This window comes from Bacillus rossius, chromosome 1, assembly GCF_032445375.1.
Source record: "Bacillus rossius redtenbacheri isolate Brsri chromosome 1, Brsri_v3, whole genome shotgun sequence".
NCBI lineage: Eukaryota > Metazoa > Arthropoda > Insecta > Phasmatodea > Bacillidae > Bacillus > Bacillus rossius.
The window spans coordinates 127,216,155-127,237,811 of NC_086330.1; the positions used below are offsets into that span (position 1 = coordinate 127,216,155).

Genomic DNA, 21,657 nt, shown 5'->3' on the forward strand with positions numbered 1-21,657 from the left:
CGGTTTGTTATGGCTTATACCGGACAAGGTTTTGTAAAGCACAGAACGGTAAAGCCTTTGAAAAGTCCACAGAAAACTATTGTGTTGAATGTTTTTAAAACATTTTCAGACAAATATCCGGATTGTCGTGTGAACGAAATCACGAGTATAACTGCGGAAATTACGAGTGTTTCTGAAGAGCAGTGTGCTTCGTGCAAGGAAAGAATGACAGGACACTGGGACATTAACAACTCCCGGGAAGAAAAGGAAACTTGAGTATCCTGTTATCAAAACTTGTGATGATTTTGTGAAGATGGCTATTAGGCGTAAAGTGCATAGTTTTTTCTTAGCAAATGAACCACCTACGCTGAACAAACTGCTATGGTGCTTGCTGTTATATTAAGTCTCCGTTATTTTATTAGCACCGACTGTACTGAAGTTTGTGTGTTGGAACTAGTGCTTGACGCGCAAGATGAATTCAGCCTATCACTTGCTGACTCGGCGCAGTGATACGACGGTGTTTGTTTATTTCAAAACTCAGCTAAGAGTGAACCCACGGTCTCACCCTTAATTATAAACTTGATTTTAGAATAAAATGTGCCATGCTTACGCGATAAAAACGGTAATTTTTTTTTTTTTTTACGTGACGTCTAATAAATCGAAGAACGCCGGCTGCACGCACGAAAAAGTGCCCCATAACGCACTTTGTCCCGTTGCGTTGTGTCCCGTTTCGCTCATTGTACGCTTGCGCCGCATCTATCTCTCTTCCACTCGATTGGAACAACCATCGATTTGACTTTTTCGAGGTGCATTAAACTTGAAACACTCGTTTCCTACTTTTCCTATAATCGTCCTATCCTTAACAGAATAACACACATTGGAAGAAGTTAAATAGCAAACATGTATAAATGTTATAGTCAAAATAATCTCTTCGTTAAAGTAATAAACATATTTGAATTAATGAGTGCAAATAAAAGTAAATTCATCAATTAAATTGTAGATTCAATTTTATTCATAAAAGTATGCAATCATTTCATCAATGTTTTGTTATGACGTCACGTTAAACTATCGTCCATAAACCGACTTTACAGACAACCAATTTTTTTTTCTTTTGTACCACTTCCTTATGCTGTGATATTTTTATTAATATTTTTTTTCCTTGAAAGTCAAACATGCTAAATAAGGTGGCAAGTGAGAGAGTTTTCTCTACAGTAGGCAACATAGTTACCAGCCTCAGAGAATTGTTGTTGCCGCACCATGTCGATGAACTCGCCTTTCTCCATGACAATTTGAAATGATTTGCGAAGTGATTTATAGACATATATATATATTTTTTAATTTTTGAGAATCTGGTTGTGCTTCTTCAAAATAGTCTCACTTTAATTTTAGTTACTTGATTTAAACTGTGAATTATGTGACAAGTTTTTCAAAGGCGGCATGTTAAAAATTTTTTATGATCTATGTTATTTTAATAAATATTCCCAAATTCAATTAGAAAAAAATTTGAAAGTCGTGAATTTTTTTGAAATTCGATTCGAACTGAAAATCACAATTCACAGATGTCTACTACCTATTAGAGATAGCTACGTTATTTCAGTCCTGTGTATACTGGTAGCTAAGGTTGGGAGGAACAGATATAGGCATCATGAGTTGTGTTTAAGTTTACAAAAAAATATGGGCCTACGCAGGATAGTGTATAGGCACCTCTTGGCATAGCATTACTGTCATCCAACATTCTCAACCACCCTTTCACTGCCACCGTCTAGAGCAGAGCTAACAAAGCCAAGGAACATAATCAAGATACCATAGCTACCAAAATATTTTTATTACAGGTACAGAATAGGGTTAAAACAATATCCATCAAGTTATTACTTTTAAATGCATTTAAAAAATACTTTACAAGAAAAATGCAACCAACAAAACACACATTACCACATAAATATAGATTCTTTTTCCCCACACAAACAATTTACACAAAATGAGAGATTTTTTTTCCATACAACATAAATAAGCAAACAATAAATGTACTTAAATCTATCTTAAAAAAATGTAAGCAAGAAATTAAAATTGTGAATTTATATTGAAACATGTCTTGCAATGTACTAAACAGAACTTGAACTCACTAATTTTTGTTCAAATAGCTGTTTTTTTTTTTCAACCATAAAAATAATCATATACTAATATGTACCATTCAACTGTTCCATTATTACTTATTACACTAAGAGTGTAACTACTGCTTGTTTTCTGGGTTGACAGTCTGTCAATGCGATAGTTTGCCCAACATTTGGGAATGCCTTGTTGCAGCCGTTTTCAAGGCTGATTGATAAGATTAACTCTGGCCACTAAACACCTACAATCAAGATCAAAAGTGCTGGAAAACTACTTAAAATAAACTTCAGTGATGTTCTCAAACGTGGCCTTACTTAATATTTTATTCAATGAGTATGTTTTCATATATACATACATAGTATTAAGATGAAACATGCAGTTTATAGTATAGATATACAAGTTGCTTCATAGTGAAGATGGAATTAGAACAGCCCGTCACTTGTGTCCGTCATTCTTTTGTCCAATGCCACGCGTCTAGCCGAGCAATTTACAACTTGACTTTATCCGTCCATCAGAATATTTTCCCAAATAAGTGCTGCCAACAATCCATGTTTTTCTCTCGGAGATTTATATAGTTTTTATTTGTTGTGTTTGTGCGTATTCTATTAGCATTTCCTCGAAAAATTCACAGCCGTGAAAAATTTTTTGGACATGAGTTTTAAGAACCTCAATGTTATTATATAAAACATCTGAATGACCTATAAAAACACCACAGGCGTATATTCTGGTAACAATTGACTGACACTGCCAAAACCAGACATAATCCATCCATCCATCAAAAGTTAGAGCTTGCCAAGTTTTTGACAGATGCAGAGCTGCCAACCATTACGGATTTTCCGTAATTATTACGGATTTTAACCCCGAATTACGGAATTACGGAACATCGCTGGTTTATTACGGAAACGAGGCTTTGTGTTGCATGGTAACGGAGAAAATTCCGTTTCTGCTGTGCGTGTTTCGTGAACGCAGTTTCAATACATCGCTTGGTTGCTCAAATAATAGAACTAGTAAGTGTGCGCATGTACGATGTACTGTCGAAATAAGTAAGTTAATTCTCGTGTTTTTAAATAATAATGGGATGGTATTACGTCCGTTGTACGATACAGCTAGTACATATTCTCGGACTTATCGTTTGAAGGCTACTTACATCACGATAATTTTTGTACGGTACTTTGGCTAACCTGTGTTGTGTTATTTTATTTCTTGAAAGCCATTTTTTTCATCATAGTGTTTTTGTCCGGTTTTTGTCGTGTCTACAGACGTGAAATTTTTTTATGTTTTTCGATAGTGTTGTGTTCTTCAGTGCCGGTTGTAGAAATGAAGCGTGTGACAGAATAATGTGTATCTGGAAAGAAAAAAAAAACACGCAAGTCTTCAGAACTTTCGACTTAAATATTCAAAAGAATGGCCATGCTTGTCGTTTTCAAATGTTTGGAACGCCACGGTTTTGTAATGTATGCACGTGTGACTTTTCGATTGCACATGGTGGAAGGGATGACTGTAAACGGCATATTGAATCAAAGAAACATGCAGAACATTTTAAAGCCGTGACGAGCAGTAAATCTATATCTTCGTTTTTTCTCTACACCTGAAGAAACGAAAGTAACGAACGCAGTTATTGTTTACAAGTCCTTGTGTTTGTCTTGTTGTTTGTTTACATGACATTTCTTATCCAACCAGGATAAAAGAAGCAAATAAAAATACAGTTGTTTTAAAGTTTAACTTTGAATACTTTGAATTGAAGATTAAAAATATCCAGTAAAATTATTAATATTTCTTACATATTCAGATGATTGTATTGTTCAAATAGATTTTTTTTATTCATTAATTTGCATTGTATTCATATTTTTCTTTTTCTTTTGCATATTATTGTCCCTGTTTTATCTTGTGGGTGTGTTATAATTAGGCTTGCCATAACTTCTCCGAGCCAAACCGGGACAGCGGATTGACCCGGGGGGGGGGGGGGGGGGGGGGGTTTGGGACAGCCCCTGGGAAAAATTATGTTAAAAATTAAACCTTGAAATTCCCATAAAGATAAACACATTTTTCGGACAACTTTTTTGTATTATGTTTTACATTAAAATTATTTACATTAAATTAGTATTCATATGTTAATAAAACAAAACAAAAAAGTTATTTCCCCATTCCAAACAGTTCAGACAGACTTGAAAGTAATTCTTTTAACATTTACTTTTTACTTCTAAATAGTTCATAAAAGTCTGAGCAATAGGAATGCAAATTTACTTTGCGTGTCGAAAAAAAAATCCCTGTCTCCCCAAAGCGTTGTTCACTAATGAAAATTTTTCTTTCTACAATAATTGCCGATGTACCTGGCAAACAAAACATCTATTCTAAAACCCTGCCAAGATTTGGAAAGTTGACCCCTTGAACAGAGAAGTGATTAAAGAGCTGCGTATATTGGCTGGTAGTTCTGTTCAACCTGTTTCCATTTTTTTAATACAATTTTTTCGTTGTTACTTACCGCTGACCGGGACACGGACAAAACCGGCCTGGACACCGGGACAACAGCTTCAAACCGGGACTGTCCCGGTCAAACCGGGACGTATGGCAAGCCTATAAGTTATAATGCCCAATGAAAAATTTATCGTGCATGATTTACGCGTACTTTTTTCATATACCTAATTGCCATTACTGATGGGTGTGATTTGAGGTTGGCAGCTCTGCAGATGGATATAATTTTTCAGACTATCAATTGGCTGCAGGTCACGTGATTGATAGACGGAGGTGACAGGCTATTGTAATTCCGCATTAATTTTTGTGATATGTAGTACGCAGGACATTTTGGGAATTATATTCCAACATAATCTAAAATGTGTTTTGTTTAGTGCATAACAATATTGCACTCGTAACACCACTAGGACCCTTAAATATAAAAAAAAATATAAATTTGCAACACCAAAGAGACTAAATATTTGATGTCACATAAACTTCAAAAACCAAATTTCTTAGCTACTTAAACATGTTTGCCTATTTTATACACCATGAAAGAATGTTCAAAATGGATGACTTATGTACTTAGAAAATTAAACACTTTTTGAGGTAGGTGGTGAAGGACTGCCAGATCTACAGTAGGTAATGCATATTTGGGCACCACCTGATAAATACTTGTACAAAAAGTAAAAAAAAAGTATCAAAACTACTGGCTGGTAGTGCTATTTTTTATTCCTACAACACTAGCGGTAAAAGTTTTGTATGATGTATCAAAGTCTCTCCTTTGATTCTATTGGCATGACCTTGAATGCAATGATTCTGTGGTACATGATGCTTGCTGTTTTAATTTAGTACATTGAAAGATCCTGAATATAACAAAAATGAATTTTTTTCACTTCCTAACATTGTTTTTATTGTAATATTTTTGTTATGTCCAGGATCTTTTGACATACTACTTTAAAACAGAAAGTATCATGTACCACAGGATCAATCATACAGGATCATGCCACCAGTATCAAGGAATAAACTTTTGATACATGATACGGACTAGCTATTCAAGTTTGTTGCAATGAGAGCATATTTTTATAGCACAGCATATTTTTATAGCACATATCAACAGCTATCACAAATATCAAACTTAAGCGAGAGGCAACATTTTATTGAAAGTAGTACCTGCTTCTAAGTTATTGATGTACTAAAATTGTTTGTTTATTGAGGTTTGAAATGGTTTTGAGCTACAACTAATATTTAAAGAAAATGATGTTGAAAAGCAAAAATAGTTTTCAGCAATCTATAACTAAATTAACTAATATTAGTATTTGCAATGTAATTAATTAATTATTTCTCTATCATTGTATGAACCAGAATTGTCTTGCTATACAAGTAGGCTTTGCCAGTATGCATAATAATAATAATAATAATAATAATAATAATAATAATAATGTGTGAACTGCTTTCTATGATTTTTAACACGTAACAGAATCCAGAAACCTTAGTAAGCTTTAAGAGGAATCACACAAACTGTGGTGCAGTTTAAATAGTGACCAAACAATTCCAACCAATCTTAGTGACACAAACAAATTCTCTCTTTATCAAATTAATGGTAACAAACATATAACTTTGTAGCAAGGACAGCAGCCAGCCCGCATTCAGAACCTGTGGATCGTCTCGTGGTCCTGGTATCGATCGAGCTGGTGCAGGTTGTCCCACCAGGAACGCAGGTGGCTCTGGGCTATGAGCCTAAACCACGGCGACAGAGGCTCCTCCCCTGCTGAGACCAGCGCATCCAAGCCACCGCGGTCCACATACAGCACGTCGCTGACCTCCTCCGGGTTGGGGTCAAGTGTCACGTCTCGGTGCAGGATGAGGACGTAGTCTATCTCGTGCTCGCCCCAGCCACCGTCCATCTCGGCCCTGTAGTGTATCCTGGTGAGGTACCGCAGGCTGTCCACGGGAACGTCATCAGGGGACACACCCAGCTCGTGCTGCAGGCGCCGCCGTGCTGCCAAACGCACCCCCAGGGCAGCCTCTTCCTCCCGCTCCGCCGGGATGTCGAACAGCGGGTGACTGCAGCATGCGTTCGTGTAGCAGCTCGGGAAGGTGATCTTGTGCGACGAGCGCTTCTGCAGCAGCAGCTCCTCTCTCGAGTTGAACAAGAACACGCTGAAGGCCCGGTGCAGGACCAGAGCTCCTCTTGCGTCGACGCGATGGCACTCGCGCTTGGTCGCGTGCCCCACTGCACGGTCGTCCTCATCCACCACGATGCAGTTTTCTTTGAGCGCCGCCTCCTGACACCGGTCGAGCTGCTCGGGTGCCGACACAGCATAGTTCCTACGCACAGCTTGGCACACAGCCGTCGCCATCCTTCTGAGAGGAGCCATAACCTGCAATTAACTGCTGTGTTTAGCATCACCCAAACAATTACCTTGCAGGCTAACACACTAAAAAAAAGTTAATACCAATAGGTCTATATATAAATGACTGAACCACCTACATAGTTCCTGTCAATAAGTAAATATTATTTGCAGATGACTAGGAAACTCACAAGTATTAAAATCAGAGGAAAAAATCTCAAGAAATTACAAAATTGGTTCACATTTAATGCAACTGCATAAAATTATGAAAAATTAATTTTATTCAAAGGTAAATAAGGGCCATTCCATGTCAAATCAACCAAAATAAATACTGTTTTCAACCAAACCTTCTCAGATTTTTCTGAAACTTGGTATGGTGGTAGCCCTAGTAAATTCTAACTCAAAATAATTTTTATTTTATTTTCATCTCTTCTGGTTTTTGAGTTGTGCAATTTAAAAAATGGCCAAAATTTTAGGTTTTTCGCTCATGAGCAAATTTTTATTTCTTTATAGGTCGAGTTCTAATAAACCTGAAACAATATAGGCTATTTTTTTTTTAAGATAATTTTCTGGGCTTCGATTTGATATACAGCATGACCACATTAAAAAAAAGTTCAGTTTTCAACAACTTTTTTGAAAAATTGTAGGCACTGGTTTTTGTAAAACTGAATTTCTAAAATTCCGAAAATAATATATGTTAAAGAACAACTTACTGTCTATAAATGCTGAAATTTCATTATTAATGCCTTTGGGATCATATTAAAAAAAACACAATTTTAAGTATAAGAGTGTTGCTATTTTTCCGTAGGAATTCACTGTTTGTTTTCTTCTTATTGTACTCTCCCTGGGGTTCTAGGTTAAATAAGATTAAAGGTTGTTTAGGGCTACAGAGAAATGTGAAAATCAGCTGAATTGTCAAGGTTTCTTTGTTTCTCTCCAATTCTTGACATAACCTCTTATAGAAGTTAGTTTGTAGTGTGAAGTGGCAAATGGTTAGGTTAAATTGTTTAAAAAAAAAATATGTTTTAGATCAAATGTGATAATAATGTACTAAATGTAGCAATTTGTAGGACTCTAATCTATACTTTGACCAGTGAATATTAGTTATAACCATAGGCCTATACTTCAAAATATTAACTTTATGTTTTGTGTTTATAAGTTTATTTTCTGATTCAGTTTTTAAAGCTACGCTAAAACACTGTATTATAGCAAATTATCGACAATGCCAAAAGTTTCTGCATTATGCTGTAATCCATCAAATGAGAAAGGTCATAAGAATCACAAGAAGAACCTAAAAAATGTTAATGAGTGTATGATACACAAATTACCTTATTTAGTGCTGACCCAAAATTTTTGTGACAAATATCAAAAATTGTAACTAAGCCTCAACCATAATTAGATTTTGATCCGAAAACCCAGAGCTCTCACAATTAACTAGATTCAACAAAGCACGTAATAACTGATGTTGTTGTAGACAGTTTGAACAACTGTTTGCAAATATTGGATGACAGAGATTAAGAAAAAGCATTTAGCTGAAAATAACTATACAAAAACTAAAACTGAAAAGTTATCCTCTGCAGTAAAATGTACCAGAAAAGGAAGAAGCAGACACATCTGAATCTGAAATTATTCTTCCGTTACAAAAAAACTTCAAAATTGTACTTCCAGAAGTGAGAAAATAACAGTTTTAACAGTTTTACGTAAAAGTTGGCCAGCAGCAAAAATTCAGGAAGAGTTTTCATGTTCAAACTATATGGTCAGGAAAGTTAAAGAGCTAGTTAATGAGAAAGGAATGTTGGCATCAGCCAACCCAAAATCTGGAAAAGTCCTTGATAAAATGACTTTTGCATTGGTGAAGAACTTCTATTGCTCTGACGACATAGAATACTTTGTTGTAACAGTAACTTATGGGGAAAAACACAAGTACAAAAAAGATTAGTTTCAGTAACCTAAAATAAATTTATGCAAAGTTTAAAGATCAGTTCACAGATGTTCAAGTAGGTTTCTCAAAGTTTGCTGAACTAAGGCCTAAAAACTGTTTGTTACTAGGTGGAAGTGGCATGCACAATGTTTGTGTCTGTACAACATATCAGAACTTTTAACTAAAGCTGAATGGTTGCAGAATATCCAAGTTGACCAAAAAAGAAGTAACATACAAGTATTGTATTGCTAGAGTTATGTGCAATCCCCCTTTGTCTTGCTGCTACTTCAATGAGTGTTAATTCTGACCTGGATCTGGACAATACTGGACTCTAACAACATTATTGACCAGATAACACAATAAGTGGGTTACAGTTGATAGCACTTATTTAGAAACGATTGTACAACCAACAGAAGAGTTTATCGATTGCTTTAATTGACAAGTTGGACTTGCTAAAACGACACTCCTTTATTGCAACACAACAATCTAATTTTCAGAAAATTACACATTTATTATACAAGATTAGGTTTAAGGTTACCATTAGATGAACACAAGCAACTGCCCACCCTTTTGTTGCTTCATTACAATGAGGGTAAAAAATCAAATACAACAGTCATGTTGTAATATCTGAACATTTCAGCCATGACACAGTAGCAGTGCATCTATTCCAATCATATTAAATTGACTTTTTAACTGGCCATTTTGGTAAGAAACCTACCAAAATGTTCTGTTTTTCAGGCAGATCAGTATAAGAATAAAAATTTTTTTTTAAAATTAATTTATGCCATCATGAAGAAGATTTCGGAATCAATGCTGAATGGCATTTTTCTGCTACTGCCCATGGAAAAGGAGCCAGTGATGGTGTGGGCGGGACTGTCAAGAGACTAACAGCTGGTGCAAGTCTTCAATGACCTCTCTCTGACCAGATCCTGAGCCCTGAACAGTTTTACTTGTTTGCTAAGGAAAATATTATAGGCATTCACTTTCAGTTTTCTACTCCAGGAGACCATTTAAGACATGAACTTAGCCTCAAAGAAAGATTTTACAAATGTTATATAATCATTGGAACACTGAAGTTATACTCTTTCATTCCTCTGACGAAAAACAAAATCAAGACCAAACTATACTCAGACTCAGACAAAAGTAAAGTTGTGCTGGTTACTAATTTAGACATCAATAAAATAACACATGGTGGATATATTGCCCGTAAATATGACGACCATTGGTGGATGGCTTGTGTACTTGATAAAAGTTAAGAAAAAGATGAGATTTTTGCATCCACATGAACCGGCAGCATTATTCTCATTTCCTTGCCATCTTGACATTTTACATATCAGTAACATTAAGGCAACATTCAATCCAAAAACTACCATTGGAAGAACACGCACCCTTTCGCGTAGTGAAATGCTTCTACGTTCAAGACTTATTCTAAGAGTTCAACCTTCAACCACCAACCTTACAGATGGTTTGTACGGTGTAAACTATTTTCAAAAATATGCAATATTTATAGTGTTCTAAATTTTTTTTTAATGTGTATTACACAATGTGAATCACCAGACAGTTCAATTTCAACAATTAAAACAATTTGCAGTGCAGTTCAGAGTCAGAACTGGAGTTGTTCTACTTGTTCATAAGCTACAATAATTTTTTAACTACATGTTTTCAAAAACATGCATATGAAAAACACAATTTGTTTTTTCCCAAATAAAAAATATTAATTATACTAATTGATAATTGATATTTAAAGGCAAACTTTATTGTTGAATTTACAGGTTGTTCTTTAACATATTGTTACGATTTACCACGGGTTCGTAAAGGATAGCCCAATTAAAGATTTTTATCACACACACAGTTTTATTTATTACCACTACTTGTCACTTACAAATAATCTTCTAAATTGGCAAATAATTAATTACACTTAAAGAAAGGTCTATTCCCCAGTCACTCGTTCCACACACCTCGCTGGGCCGCACCTCTGGCGCAACTCTCACCGCAGCACCCCTCGTGGGTCTCCGCCGCGGGACTCCGTCGCCACACTCCGCCGTCGCCGTCACACCCTTCGCCGAGATCCCACTCGACGCCTCGCTCGGAACTTCACTCGGGACTCCGCCGCGCCCGCGACTCTATCGCCCGGAAACTCCACCGCGGGAAAACTCCCGACTCCACTGAACTCTCTCACTCCCTGCCCTGGAACCTTCGTCCAAGGACTTCGCCACTCTGCCGCAACCGCGGCACTATCGCCTGGAAACTCCGCCGCGGGAGAACTCCCGACAGAACACTTCGAACTCCACTCCGACTGACTTCCTCGGGCCTATATATAGGCCCCAGGGAAATTCCAGAACTCACGAGAGCGGCCGGGGACTGTCGCGTCATCGCGAGCCGTCCCGACGGCAGAAATCTCTTGAAAACACGTGTCGGCAGCTCGCGCAACTCCCAGCTGTCCAGTGTCAGTTACGTGTCAAAGGCAGGGCGCCGCGCGGGGAGTGGTGGGAAGGAGGGGGGAAAGCGACAATCCTTGCTATCTTCCAGGCGGGCGTGGCACATATCATATTGCGGCAGTCGCCAGCCAGCTCTGCACCTGCATATGTCCCGGCCAATGTCCCGGTCGTAACATTTCCCCCTCCTTAAACCTGTTCGTCTCGTACAGGGAATGCATCTCCTCCTAGAGGTCCCCATGCTACTCGAAGTTTAGGCCTCCTGCCTTTCCTCCATCACGAGCTGTACAGTCTCACCAGGTAACCCTCTCTCGCAGTAGACGTAGCTTCTCTTGTCACCCGGCGACACTTCTGCATCGCAGATGCCCCATGTCGTTCAGCCAGCTGCCCGAGACGGGCCGACCGTTGCCTCGGACGGACCCGATACTCTTGAGAGGATTGCTCGTTGCCTCCCAATGGTTCGCTTGTTTCTTCCTTTTTTCTCTCCGTTTCTTCTCTCGTAGCTACTCGTTCACAAAGAATTTCTTCCCAGCTCTTCTTCGTCTCTTCTTGGTTCCTCATTCCCTCTTCGTTCTTATGAATATCGTCTGGACTGCACTCAGTTACTCCTTGCACCATCTTCTTCACTCTTTGTGTTCTCATTTTCTCTTCTCGATCTTTCTTCCCCTGTTCTTGGTCCTTCTTCACCTCTTCTAGGTCTTCCTGTGTCTCTTCTTGGTCTTTCTTCATTTCTTCTTTGCACTTCTCTATCTCTTCTTGACTCATGTACATCTCTTCTCGGCTTTTATTCAGCTCTTGTGTGCATTTTGCCCTCTCTCTTTGGTTTATCTTCATTTATTCTTGTTCAATATTCCTTACTTTGTAACTCATCTTCACTACTTCTGTGTTTTTCTTCAGCTCTTCTTTCATCTTCATGTCCTGGCTGTTCTCCTCTCCTTGGCTAATGTCCACTTCACAGTGTTCTTCGCTGCTCTCTTCGCTGTTCTCTTCACTGTTCTCTTGACTGTTTTCCTCTTGGCTGGTCTCCTCTCGGCAGGTATCCTCTTCGCTGGTCTTCTCTTCGCTAGTCTTATCTTTGTTGTTCTTCTCTTCACTGTTATTCTCTTTGCTGTTCTTCTCTTCACTGTTCTTCTGTTCGCTGTTCTCATCTTGGCTGTTCTTCATTTTTCTGTTCTTCTCCTGACCGGTCTTCTGTTCGCAGTTCTTCTCTTTGCTGTTTTTCTCTTCTATGCTTATCTTCACTTCAGTCTTCATTTCTTCTTGGCCATTCTTCATTTCATCCTGACACTTCTTCATTTCCTCTAGGTTATTATTTGACCAGCTCTTCTTTTCTTCATGGTGGTTATGACTCTCCTTCCTTCCACTCTTCATTTCTTCCCTAAAGTTCTTGATTTTGGTTACAATTTCTTTCATTTTATTAAAGATCACTTCTAGGGCAACCCTTATCTCCCTATCTTCTACACTAATCTCTTCAGCAGCCATTTCTCTCTAAAACGTTTACTAATTTATTAACCTAAATAATTATTTTTAAATTATACTCTTCTTAATTTTAAATGACCTAGCCGAACGTTCTAATTAAACTAACAATAACTCGATTACATTCAAAACTATCATTGACTACAGTATACTCAAACTAACTCTAGAAAATTTCAAATTCACTAAAGTTCTAAACACTAACTATATTCTCAAAAACTAAATTCTATCCTCAACTTTTATTCTAATAATGTAACTGAATCCTAAATCTATTAATTAGGGCTATCCCACTTCTGACACCAAAATGTTACGATTTACCGCGGGTTCGTAAAGGATAGCCCAATTAAAGATTTTTATCACACACACAGTTTTATTTATTACCTCTACTTGTCACTTACAAATAATCTTCTAAATTGGCAAATATTTAATTACACTTAAAGAAATGTCAAATCCCGAGTCACTCGTTCCGCACACCTCGCTGGGCCGCACCTCTGACGCAACTCTCACCGCAGCACCCCTCGTGGGTCTCCGCCATGGGACTCCGTCGCCAAACTCCGCCGTCGCCGTCACACCCTTTGCCGAGATCCCACTCGACGCCTCGCTCGGAACTTCACTCGGGACTCCGCCGCGCCCGCGACTTTATCGCCCGGAAACTCCACTGAACTCTCTCACTCCCTGCCCTGGAACCTTCGTCCAAGGACTTCGCCACTCTGCCACAACCGCGGCACTATCGCCCGGAAACTCCGCCGCGGGAGAACTCCCGACAGAACACTTCGAACTCCACTCCGACTGACTTCCTCGGACCTATTATAGGCCCCAGGGAAATTCCAGAACTCACGAGAGCGGCCGGGGCCTGTCGCGTCATCGCGAGCCGTCCCGACGGCAGAAATCTCTCGAAAACACGTGTCGGCGGCTCGCGCAACTCCCAGCTGTCCAGTGTCAGTTACGTGTCAAAGGCAAGGCGCCGCGCGGGGAGTGGTGGGAAGGAGGGGGGAAAGCGACAATCCTTGTAATCTTCCAGGCGCGCGTGGCACATATCATATTGCGGCAGTCGCCAGCCAGCTCTGCACCTGCACATGTCCCGACCAATGTCACGGTCGTAACAATATATAATTTAAGTTTTTGAAAATTGATTTTTTTTTTTAATGAACATGCTGTATATCAAATTAGCTAAGCAATGAGCCTATTTTCACTGTTCCAACTTTATTAAACCCCGAATTTTTGCCATTTTTGAAATTGTACAACTAAAAAACCAGAAAAGAAAAAAAAAAAAAAATAAATTGCTCTAAATTAGTTTTGGTAAATATGTAATTAGGCGATATGTGTTTAAAAAAAAAATAATTTAATCCGAAAATACTTTTATTCTATGCTCTTTAACTTCCTCTTTTCATTAAACCCATCGGAGATAAGAAATTCCAAATACTTTAGGAGATATCAAAATTTTTAATTTTCATCACAATACCTGTGCACTCATGCGGCATTCACAATTGTTTCTTGTTTACGAGTAAGGATGGAGAACATTTACTGTCACGGTGACTTTGTCGCGGCGACTGCAATGTCATGTGTCACGGTGGTGACTTTAGCTATAAGTAACAGGGTCAATGTCACATCTCTTCGCGCTTCCTTGGAACGGATCGCATGTCGCTGCGATGCGTGTCACAGGTCACGTGTCGCTACGAGTGTGTCACCGCGGTGCGAGTCGCTGCGGCGTGGGTCGCAGGTCGCTAAGAGTATCGGCGCGGTTGGCATGTCGCTGCACCACGGGTCACGTGTCGCTGCAGAGCGTGTCACTGGCGTGAGTCGCTGCAGGTGTGTCACTGCGGTGCGAGTCGCTGCAGCGTGGGTCGCAGGTCGCTAAGAGTAACGGCGCAGGAAAATTAATGACTGCTGTGTCCAGTTACTCTGTTCAAAATCATTTGTGAATCTATTTCATTTGTAAAAATGCATAGTTAATAATTCCAATAAACTATGAACTAATTTGGTTTATCATGTTGTATGTCACATATATAAAAATATACAATTATTAGGAGATTATGTTACACTATAATTAGCCTATTGATAAAATTTCAATTATGAATTACAAATAATAATGTCAAAGTTAAACAAGTTTTTAGTTAAATTAAGGTCATAATTCTTTCAATTCCATGTCGGAACTTATATATATATATATATATATATATATATATATATATATATATATATATATATATATATATATATTTGAATAAATTATTTCTAGAATCTCTACCTACTTTACAAAATTGCTTTGTTTTAATCTGCAAAACATAAAACAACACATTATACATAAATTAAAATATAATATTTCAAATACTAGGTACAAATGTGCAATTAATACAAATTATTACACTTCACTTAATGAAATAAAAACATTTTCTTTCTTTTTCATTTGAGAGTTTTTTGTTTTACTGTCTGAAAGACGAACAAATGAATACAATCACTTTCAATATTTTTCTCACGCGTTCAGGTCATCCATCCAATTGTCGATAATTGCTTTTTGCTCGGGCGATGAAAATTAAGCAGAAAAAAAACAAACGTAGATTAAGTCCTTCAGTAAAAAGTTACTTGAAGTACACAACTAGTGAGGCCCAAAACCTGGCCGCACCTGGCGAAACACAGTCGCCACGAGCCAAAATGCAGACGCAGATGGTCACAGTTTCTAATTAAATGGCCGAATGGAAATAAAAATGTGAGGTTAACTTAAAACTCGGCATGGCTCTGACCAACAACGTTAAATTTTCTATTCCACAATTCTCCTACATATTTGGCGAGAAGCCACCGAACGCGCCCTCCTTGTGCAGTGATCGACAGACGACTGACGAGATCATGGCACTGGTTCCTCCACGTAGGAAGGGCAGTCACATGACCTCACCGACCAATCACATACACTCCTCATTCACACTAACAATTACAAGCCAATCAGAACACAACATTTTACACTGAAAACCATTTTCACACATAGAAACAGGGGATTCACTTTCTCCTTCTCTCTCCAACACCGTGGGAGAGTAGTTCTTCTCCAGTTCCCACGCAGTGACGAAATATCGTTACAGTCTCTCTCTTACTGGGGAATCACAGTTTCGTTCTCACTCACACTTACTGGCCTCTTATGCCTCTCTCTTTCTACACATCACCCCAGACACAGTCCCTTGTTATAGAACCATTATGCAACATCTGCATTCTAATAAAAATGTAATATATAATTATAATACAATATTCAAATTTAAATAAATAATAGAAAAAACTCATTACACATAATATTAGGAAAAAATAACTAGCAAAACAAAGTTGAAAGGATGACGGAAGAAACATGATTATAAATAATTATAAATTCAGAATAAAATATACTGGCAACCTAACCCGTTCTTAGTAACAATTTTATTAGTAGAAAAGGCATGTATACTGCAATGCTACAAAATAAACTAACAAGCAACAACAAGTAGCACTTCTAATTGTTGCTTAACACACTAATATTTGTGTTTATGAACATAATTTATCTTACTCTTCTTGTGGAAAGGCGCGTACGACGATCTTGTAAAATATATCCAGCTTTCGAAAACAGTCTTTCACAAGGCACACTTGTCGCTGGAATACAAAATTTTTCTTTTACGATAACTGCCAAGTTTGGGTAGACAAATTGATTTTCACGCCACCATAACAAAGGGTTACAGTTTCTTGTAATAACTAGCTCTTCAAGATAGTGTCACATTTCAATAAGTGCTTTTCAAGTTGGTGCACCTGTTGGTATCACTGCTGACAGTTTTGTCAAATGACGCCCAGATGGAAAATTCATTCACCGGCCCTTCACTTTGCTGAATATTTGTTGAAGTATTGTCCACATTTTGTTTTTCAATTTTATTCTGTACCAGTATGTTGGTTACAATCTTCTTTGCAATTTCAACTGCAGCTTCTTGTGAAAACCCATAAACTTTTAGCCGGGGATCTAAAATAGTATAAACTGCCAGAGTATTACTATTTTCATAATTGGCGAATCTGATCTTTATGCCACTTTGAAGCTTCGATTCCACATTATTTACTTCAGCGTGGAAGTTTTGCTTTAAAAGTGTATCATAAACATCAAGTAGTCCTTTAATCATTACAATTAAAAGGGAGGCTATAACATAACTCTCACCACTCATTGTTTTTGTGGCATCCTCGAAAGGCTTGAGAGCAATGCAGATCTCGCTAACAGTTTTCCACTCTTCAATTGTCAGAGATGGAAGTTCCTTGTCGAAGTTTGCCACAGTGCACCTCAGTGCTTCTTGAAGCTCAACAAACCTCTGGAGCATGTTGGAATGTTGAGTTCCATCTTGTAGGAACATCCTGGATGAAATATTTAGGCACTTGTCCTGAGTTTTCTTGGTAGGCAGTTAACTTTGATTTTTCTGCAGAACTTCGTCTGAAGTGACCAACCACTAATCTAATTTTTTCAATAATATGGGAAACAGCCTTCAATGAATCTTCAACAATTAAATTCAATGTGTGTCCAAAGCAGGGCAAATGTTTCCAACCTAAATCACCTTTCACTGCTTCTTTTATGTTAGCTGCATTGTCAGAAACTACCAGTATGTAGCACCTTGCCCTCAATGTTCCATTCTCTTACGATTCTTTTAATTTCTTCTGCCAGATTTTTGCTAGTATGTGACATGCTGAGAGCACAGCATTCCAAAAGATCAGACTTTTGGCAAAAAGTCTCATCAATAAAATGCCCTGTGATGGCAAGGAAACTGTCATTATTAACATAAGTCCAACAGTCGGTAGTCAAAGCGATCGCTTTAACATTTTGCATGAGTTCTTTCACCTGGAAAATACATTTCTCGTACTGTGTGGGTATCATAGTACGAGAAATGGTGTGCATGTCAGGCAAACTGTATGAGGGATTTAACTCTCTAACAAAATCTCTGAAGCCCTTGTCTTTCACAATTGAAAATGATTGGAAATACAGCGTAAAAAAGTTTTAGTAAATTTTCGTCTATCTTTTTCTTTGATGAGACTGGAAGCTTTGATCGAGATAGATTTCCTTGAATACTTTTTCCTGGCAAATTTTCATGTCTTGACACTGGCACTGTCAATGATTTATTTGTGGAATCGATACTAGATGTTCCCGGAAGCGAAATTTGAGTAGCTGCAGGTGTTATACATGATGGCAAATACTTGTTGATTTCATAATTATTTGGTATACTGCTTGAGGAATGTTCCATTGATACCGGGTCATCTAATGTGGTGCTGATTTCCTACAAAAAAAATTTGTTGATAGTCACAATATTTAAACTATGTTTAAATGAAATATAAAATTATGTGTTTTAATAAGAGGTTGGACCACTGTGCATGCTTTAATATTACCACAATTGGAGTTAAATATATACAGTGCAAATGTAGGTGTTACAAATCTGTACACAATTAATACCGCAAAAGTACTACGCCTCCAGAAAATATTATACTCGTTCGCCCATCCTCGTATTTAATAAAATAAAGATTTATTTTTATTTTTATTTGAATTGCTTACCTCCAATGGCACATTTATTGCAGGTCTTTTATACGGTTTCGGATATTTGTTGCAATCAATCAAAGGATGTCGTCTAGACACGTGTTTTTTCAAATTGCTGGTTATCGTTTTAAAAGAAAGTTCATGCTTACACAAGTCACATTTTGCAATTGATTTTTCATTATTTACAACAGAGAAAAACATCCACATGGGACTAAGTTTTTTTCTCACAGCACTCGTTTGATCCATTTACGAAATATCAGTTCTCACTAATAAAGCAGAGTTATTTACATCTAAACTATTGATTGCCGTAAAAATTAAAAATAAATATCAACCATTCACACGTAACTAACTGTCACAAGTTAACTAGATTCTTAGTACGAACTATGAAAATGACAAGCCTCTGAGACAATTACAATAGCGACTGCGACAACATATCGCAACTAGGTTATTTTATACTTTCCGGGGGATCCCTGCAGGCGTTTGTAAAACTTCGGGTTTACAAATAAGCAACACGTCACTAACAGTGACAATGTCACGGTGACTTGACCCTGTGACTTTCATGTCACTGGTCACGGCATGTCACAGGAACAAAATTTGTCACTGCTCCCATCACTATTTACAAGTATGAAATTTTTTTTTCTTGCGGCGTTCACCATTGTTTCTTGTTTACGAGTATCAATTTTTTTTTATTGGAGAATGTTATTTGGATATTGTTGTGCAAGTAATAAGTAAAAAAAAATTACGTGAGTTCGTACTGTTCATCCTTTGTCCCGGTTTGTTAGGTCAGGTCAGTTACATCATAAATACTTTAAAACTAAACCACCATTACAATTAATTCATATTATTTTTAATGTCCGCTTAGTTTGAAAGTATTTATAATTTAACTGACCTGACCTAATCGACCATTTAAATTAATTAGGCATTCATGAACACACGGCAAAATAAAAATGGCAGTCGAATGACTGCACAGGTCTTATATTGCAAAATAACAACGGTGATATTTCCTAAAGTATTTGTTATTTCTTATCTCCCCCGGGTTTTATGAATAGAGGAAGTTAAAAAGCATAGAATAAAAGTATTTTTAGGTAAATATGTAGTTGGGCGGTATTTGCGAGAAAAAAAAATTTAAAATCCGAAAATACTTTTATTATATGCTCTTCAACTTCCTATTTTCATTAAACCCGGCAAATATAAGATATTCCAAATACTTTAGGAGATATAAAAATTTTAAATTTCATCATATGTAGTTCAGCGGTATTTGCGAAAACAAATGTTAAAAATCCGAAAATACCTTTATTATATGCTCTTCAACTTCCTCTTTACATTAAAAGTGGCGGAGATAAGAAATTCCAAATACTTTAGGAGATATTGAATTTTTAAATTTCATCACAATACCAGTGCATTCATGTGGCAATCACCATTGTTTCTTGTTTACGAGTATCTATTTTTTTATTGGAAAATGATGTCACGTGATTGTTCGTGATAGGCCAGAATTCAAATGAACCAATACGTGATTATTTAGTTCATTATTGTTTAAAACTGTGTTAAATTACCGCTTCCAACTTACATGAGTTTTTAACGTTTCTAATTTTAAAGTCTTATTTGTTATTTCGATATTGTTGCGCAAGTAATAAGTAACAAAAAATTTTTTTACGTGAGTTGTTACTGTTCATCCTTTGTTCCGGTTTGTTAGGTCAGGTCAGTTACATTATAAATACTTTAACCCTTTCCTGCCTGGCGGTACTTGTGAGTTCCACAATGTTTGAAGCCCCATAGAAATACTGTGTGCATGTTTGAAACCACATGCTGCCTGTCGGGACCTCTGGGTCCCTGTATAGCTCCGCTCTGCCAGTTGTCGAAGAAGTTCGATTGACAGCCGAGAGGTTGCAGCACTAATACGGCAGCGCTGCACCAGTCTGGAGCGCCCTATTTTTTGTTCGTTGAGCTGGACATATGATAAATGCCTGTCAGGACTTAAAAGTCCCATCATTAAAAAACATATTAAATATAAATTTAAAAAATTGTAAAAAATTAGGGTCTCCTTTTATGCCTACTTAAATATAAAAATGAAATAAAAATTACAAAATTCAATTTTTTTACATTTCTAGGCAGGAAAGGGTTAAAACTAAAGAACCATTGAAATTAATTCATATTATTTTTAATGTACGCTTTGTTTCAAAGTATTTATAATGTAACTGACCTGATCTAATCGACCATTTTCATTAATTAGGCATTCACAAACACATGGCAATAAAAAAAATTGTGACGGTCGAATGATTACACAGGTCTTGTATAGCAAAATAAGAACGGCGATATCTCCTAAAGTATTTGGAATTTCTTATCTCCGCCACTTTTAATGAAAAGAGGAAATTGAAGAGCAAACAATAAGTGTATTTTCAGATTTTTAACATTTTTTTTCGCAAATACCGCTCAACTACATATGATGAAATTTAAAAATTCGTTATCTCCTAAAGTATTTGGAATTTCTTACCTCTGCCGCTTTTAATGAAAAGAGGAAGTTGAAGAGCATACAATAAAGGTATGTTCGGATTTTTAACATTTTTTTTCGCAAATAACGCTCAACTACATATTTACCTATTTTTGGAATTTTAATTTTTTTTTAACAAACATTGCCCAACTACATATTTACCTTAGTTTTTACTAGAGCAACCACCATACCAAATTTCAGACAAATCTGAGATCAGGTTAGGACAGTGGTTAATTTGACATGGAATGGCCCATAATGAGCTACAAGTAACTGTGCTTTCTCGAAACTCTTCACCTCTGTCTCTATGAATGGGCCCCACGTCACATATATTAGAAACATTGAAAGTTATCTTTACCCTCCCTAGCAGACCCAGTGCACTTCACTACTTTACCCCCCCCCCCCCCCCCCCTTTTTTTCATGTATACCTTAAACATTAGCTGTTTATCATCTAAGTATGTCTTATTACTACAAGAATACTAAACATATTTTGAACTTTTCATATTCTGAGTCAAAGGTTAGAATGAATTAGGAATGTATTGAAATGGGAAGATGATGTGATACACTATTTTTTTTTTTTAACAATTCCTAACTCGACCAAGCTCGTGAACGAATACTTTAGCGGTTAAACTGTACGTGAAAATGTAATTAACATACACAAACCTGCAATTTAGAGTTTTATCTTAAAAATAAAATGCAGAGACGACAAACGTTACTTCCACAACGGAAACAATTTCACCATCACCATGATGTTGATCATAGACAAAAAGGTTATATTTAATTTGATATTTAAAAGACTGCGCTATCTAGAACATGAAGTTAGGAAATGACAGGAGATGGTAGGTTGGGTTGGGATCATGATGTAAACAAAGTCGAAACTTTTAGTGTGTTCGGGACGAAATCGAGCCACTCTAAACGATTCTATTCATCAATTTCCCCACGCA

At 37.2% G+C, this 21,657-nt stretch overlaps 1 protein-coding gene across 1 annotated transcript; it reads right to left on the bottom strand.

The window, feature by feature from the left end:
• Positions 1–2,393: 2,393 nt before the first annotated feature.
• On the bottom strand, positions 2,394–21,559 carry LOC134545281 (isopentenyl-diphosphate Delta-isomerase 1). Its single transcript, XM_063388573.1, has 2 exons — positions 21,377–21,559; positions 2,394–6,923 (listed from the first exon to the last, which is right to left on the bottom strand). The coding sequence occupies exon 2, from the start codon at positions 6,918–6,920 to the stop codon at positions 6,189–6,191; it is 732 nt and encodes a 243-aa protein (XP_063244643.1). The 5' UTR covers positions 6,921–6,923; positions 21,377–21,559; the 3' UTR covers positions 2,394–6,188.
• Positions 21,560–21,657: the final 98 nt, after the last annotated feature.

Excerpts from the sequence above, each read along its gene's own strand:
- LOC134545281 (XM_063388573.1), bottom strand. The coding sequence starts at position 6,920 with ATGGCTCCTCTCAGAAGGATGGCGACGGCTGTGTGCCAAGCTGTGCGT.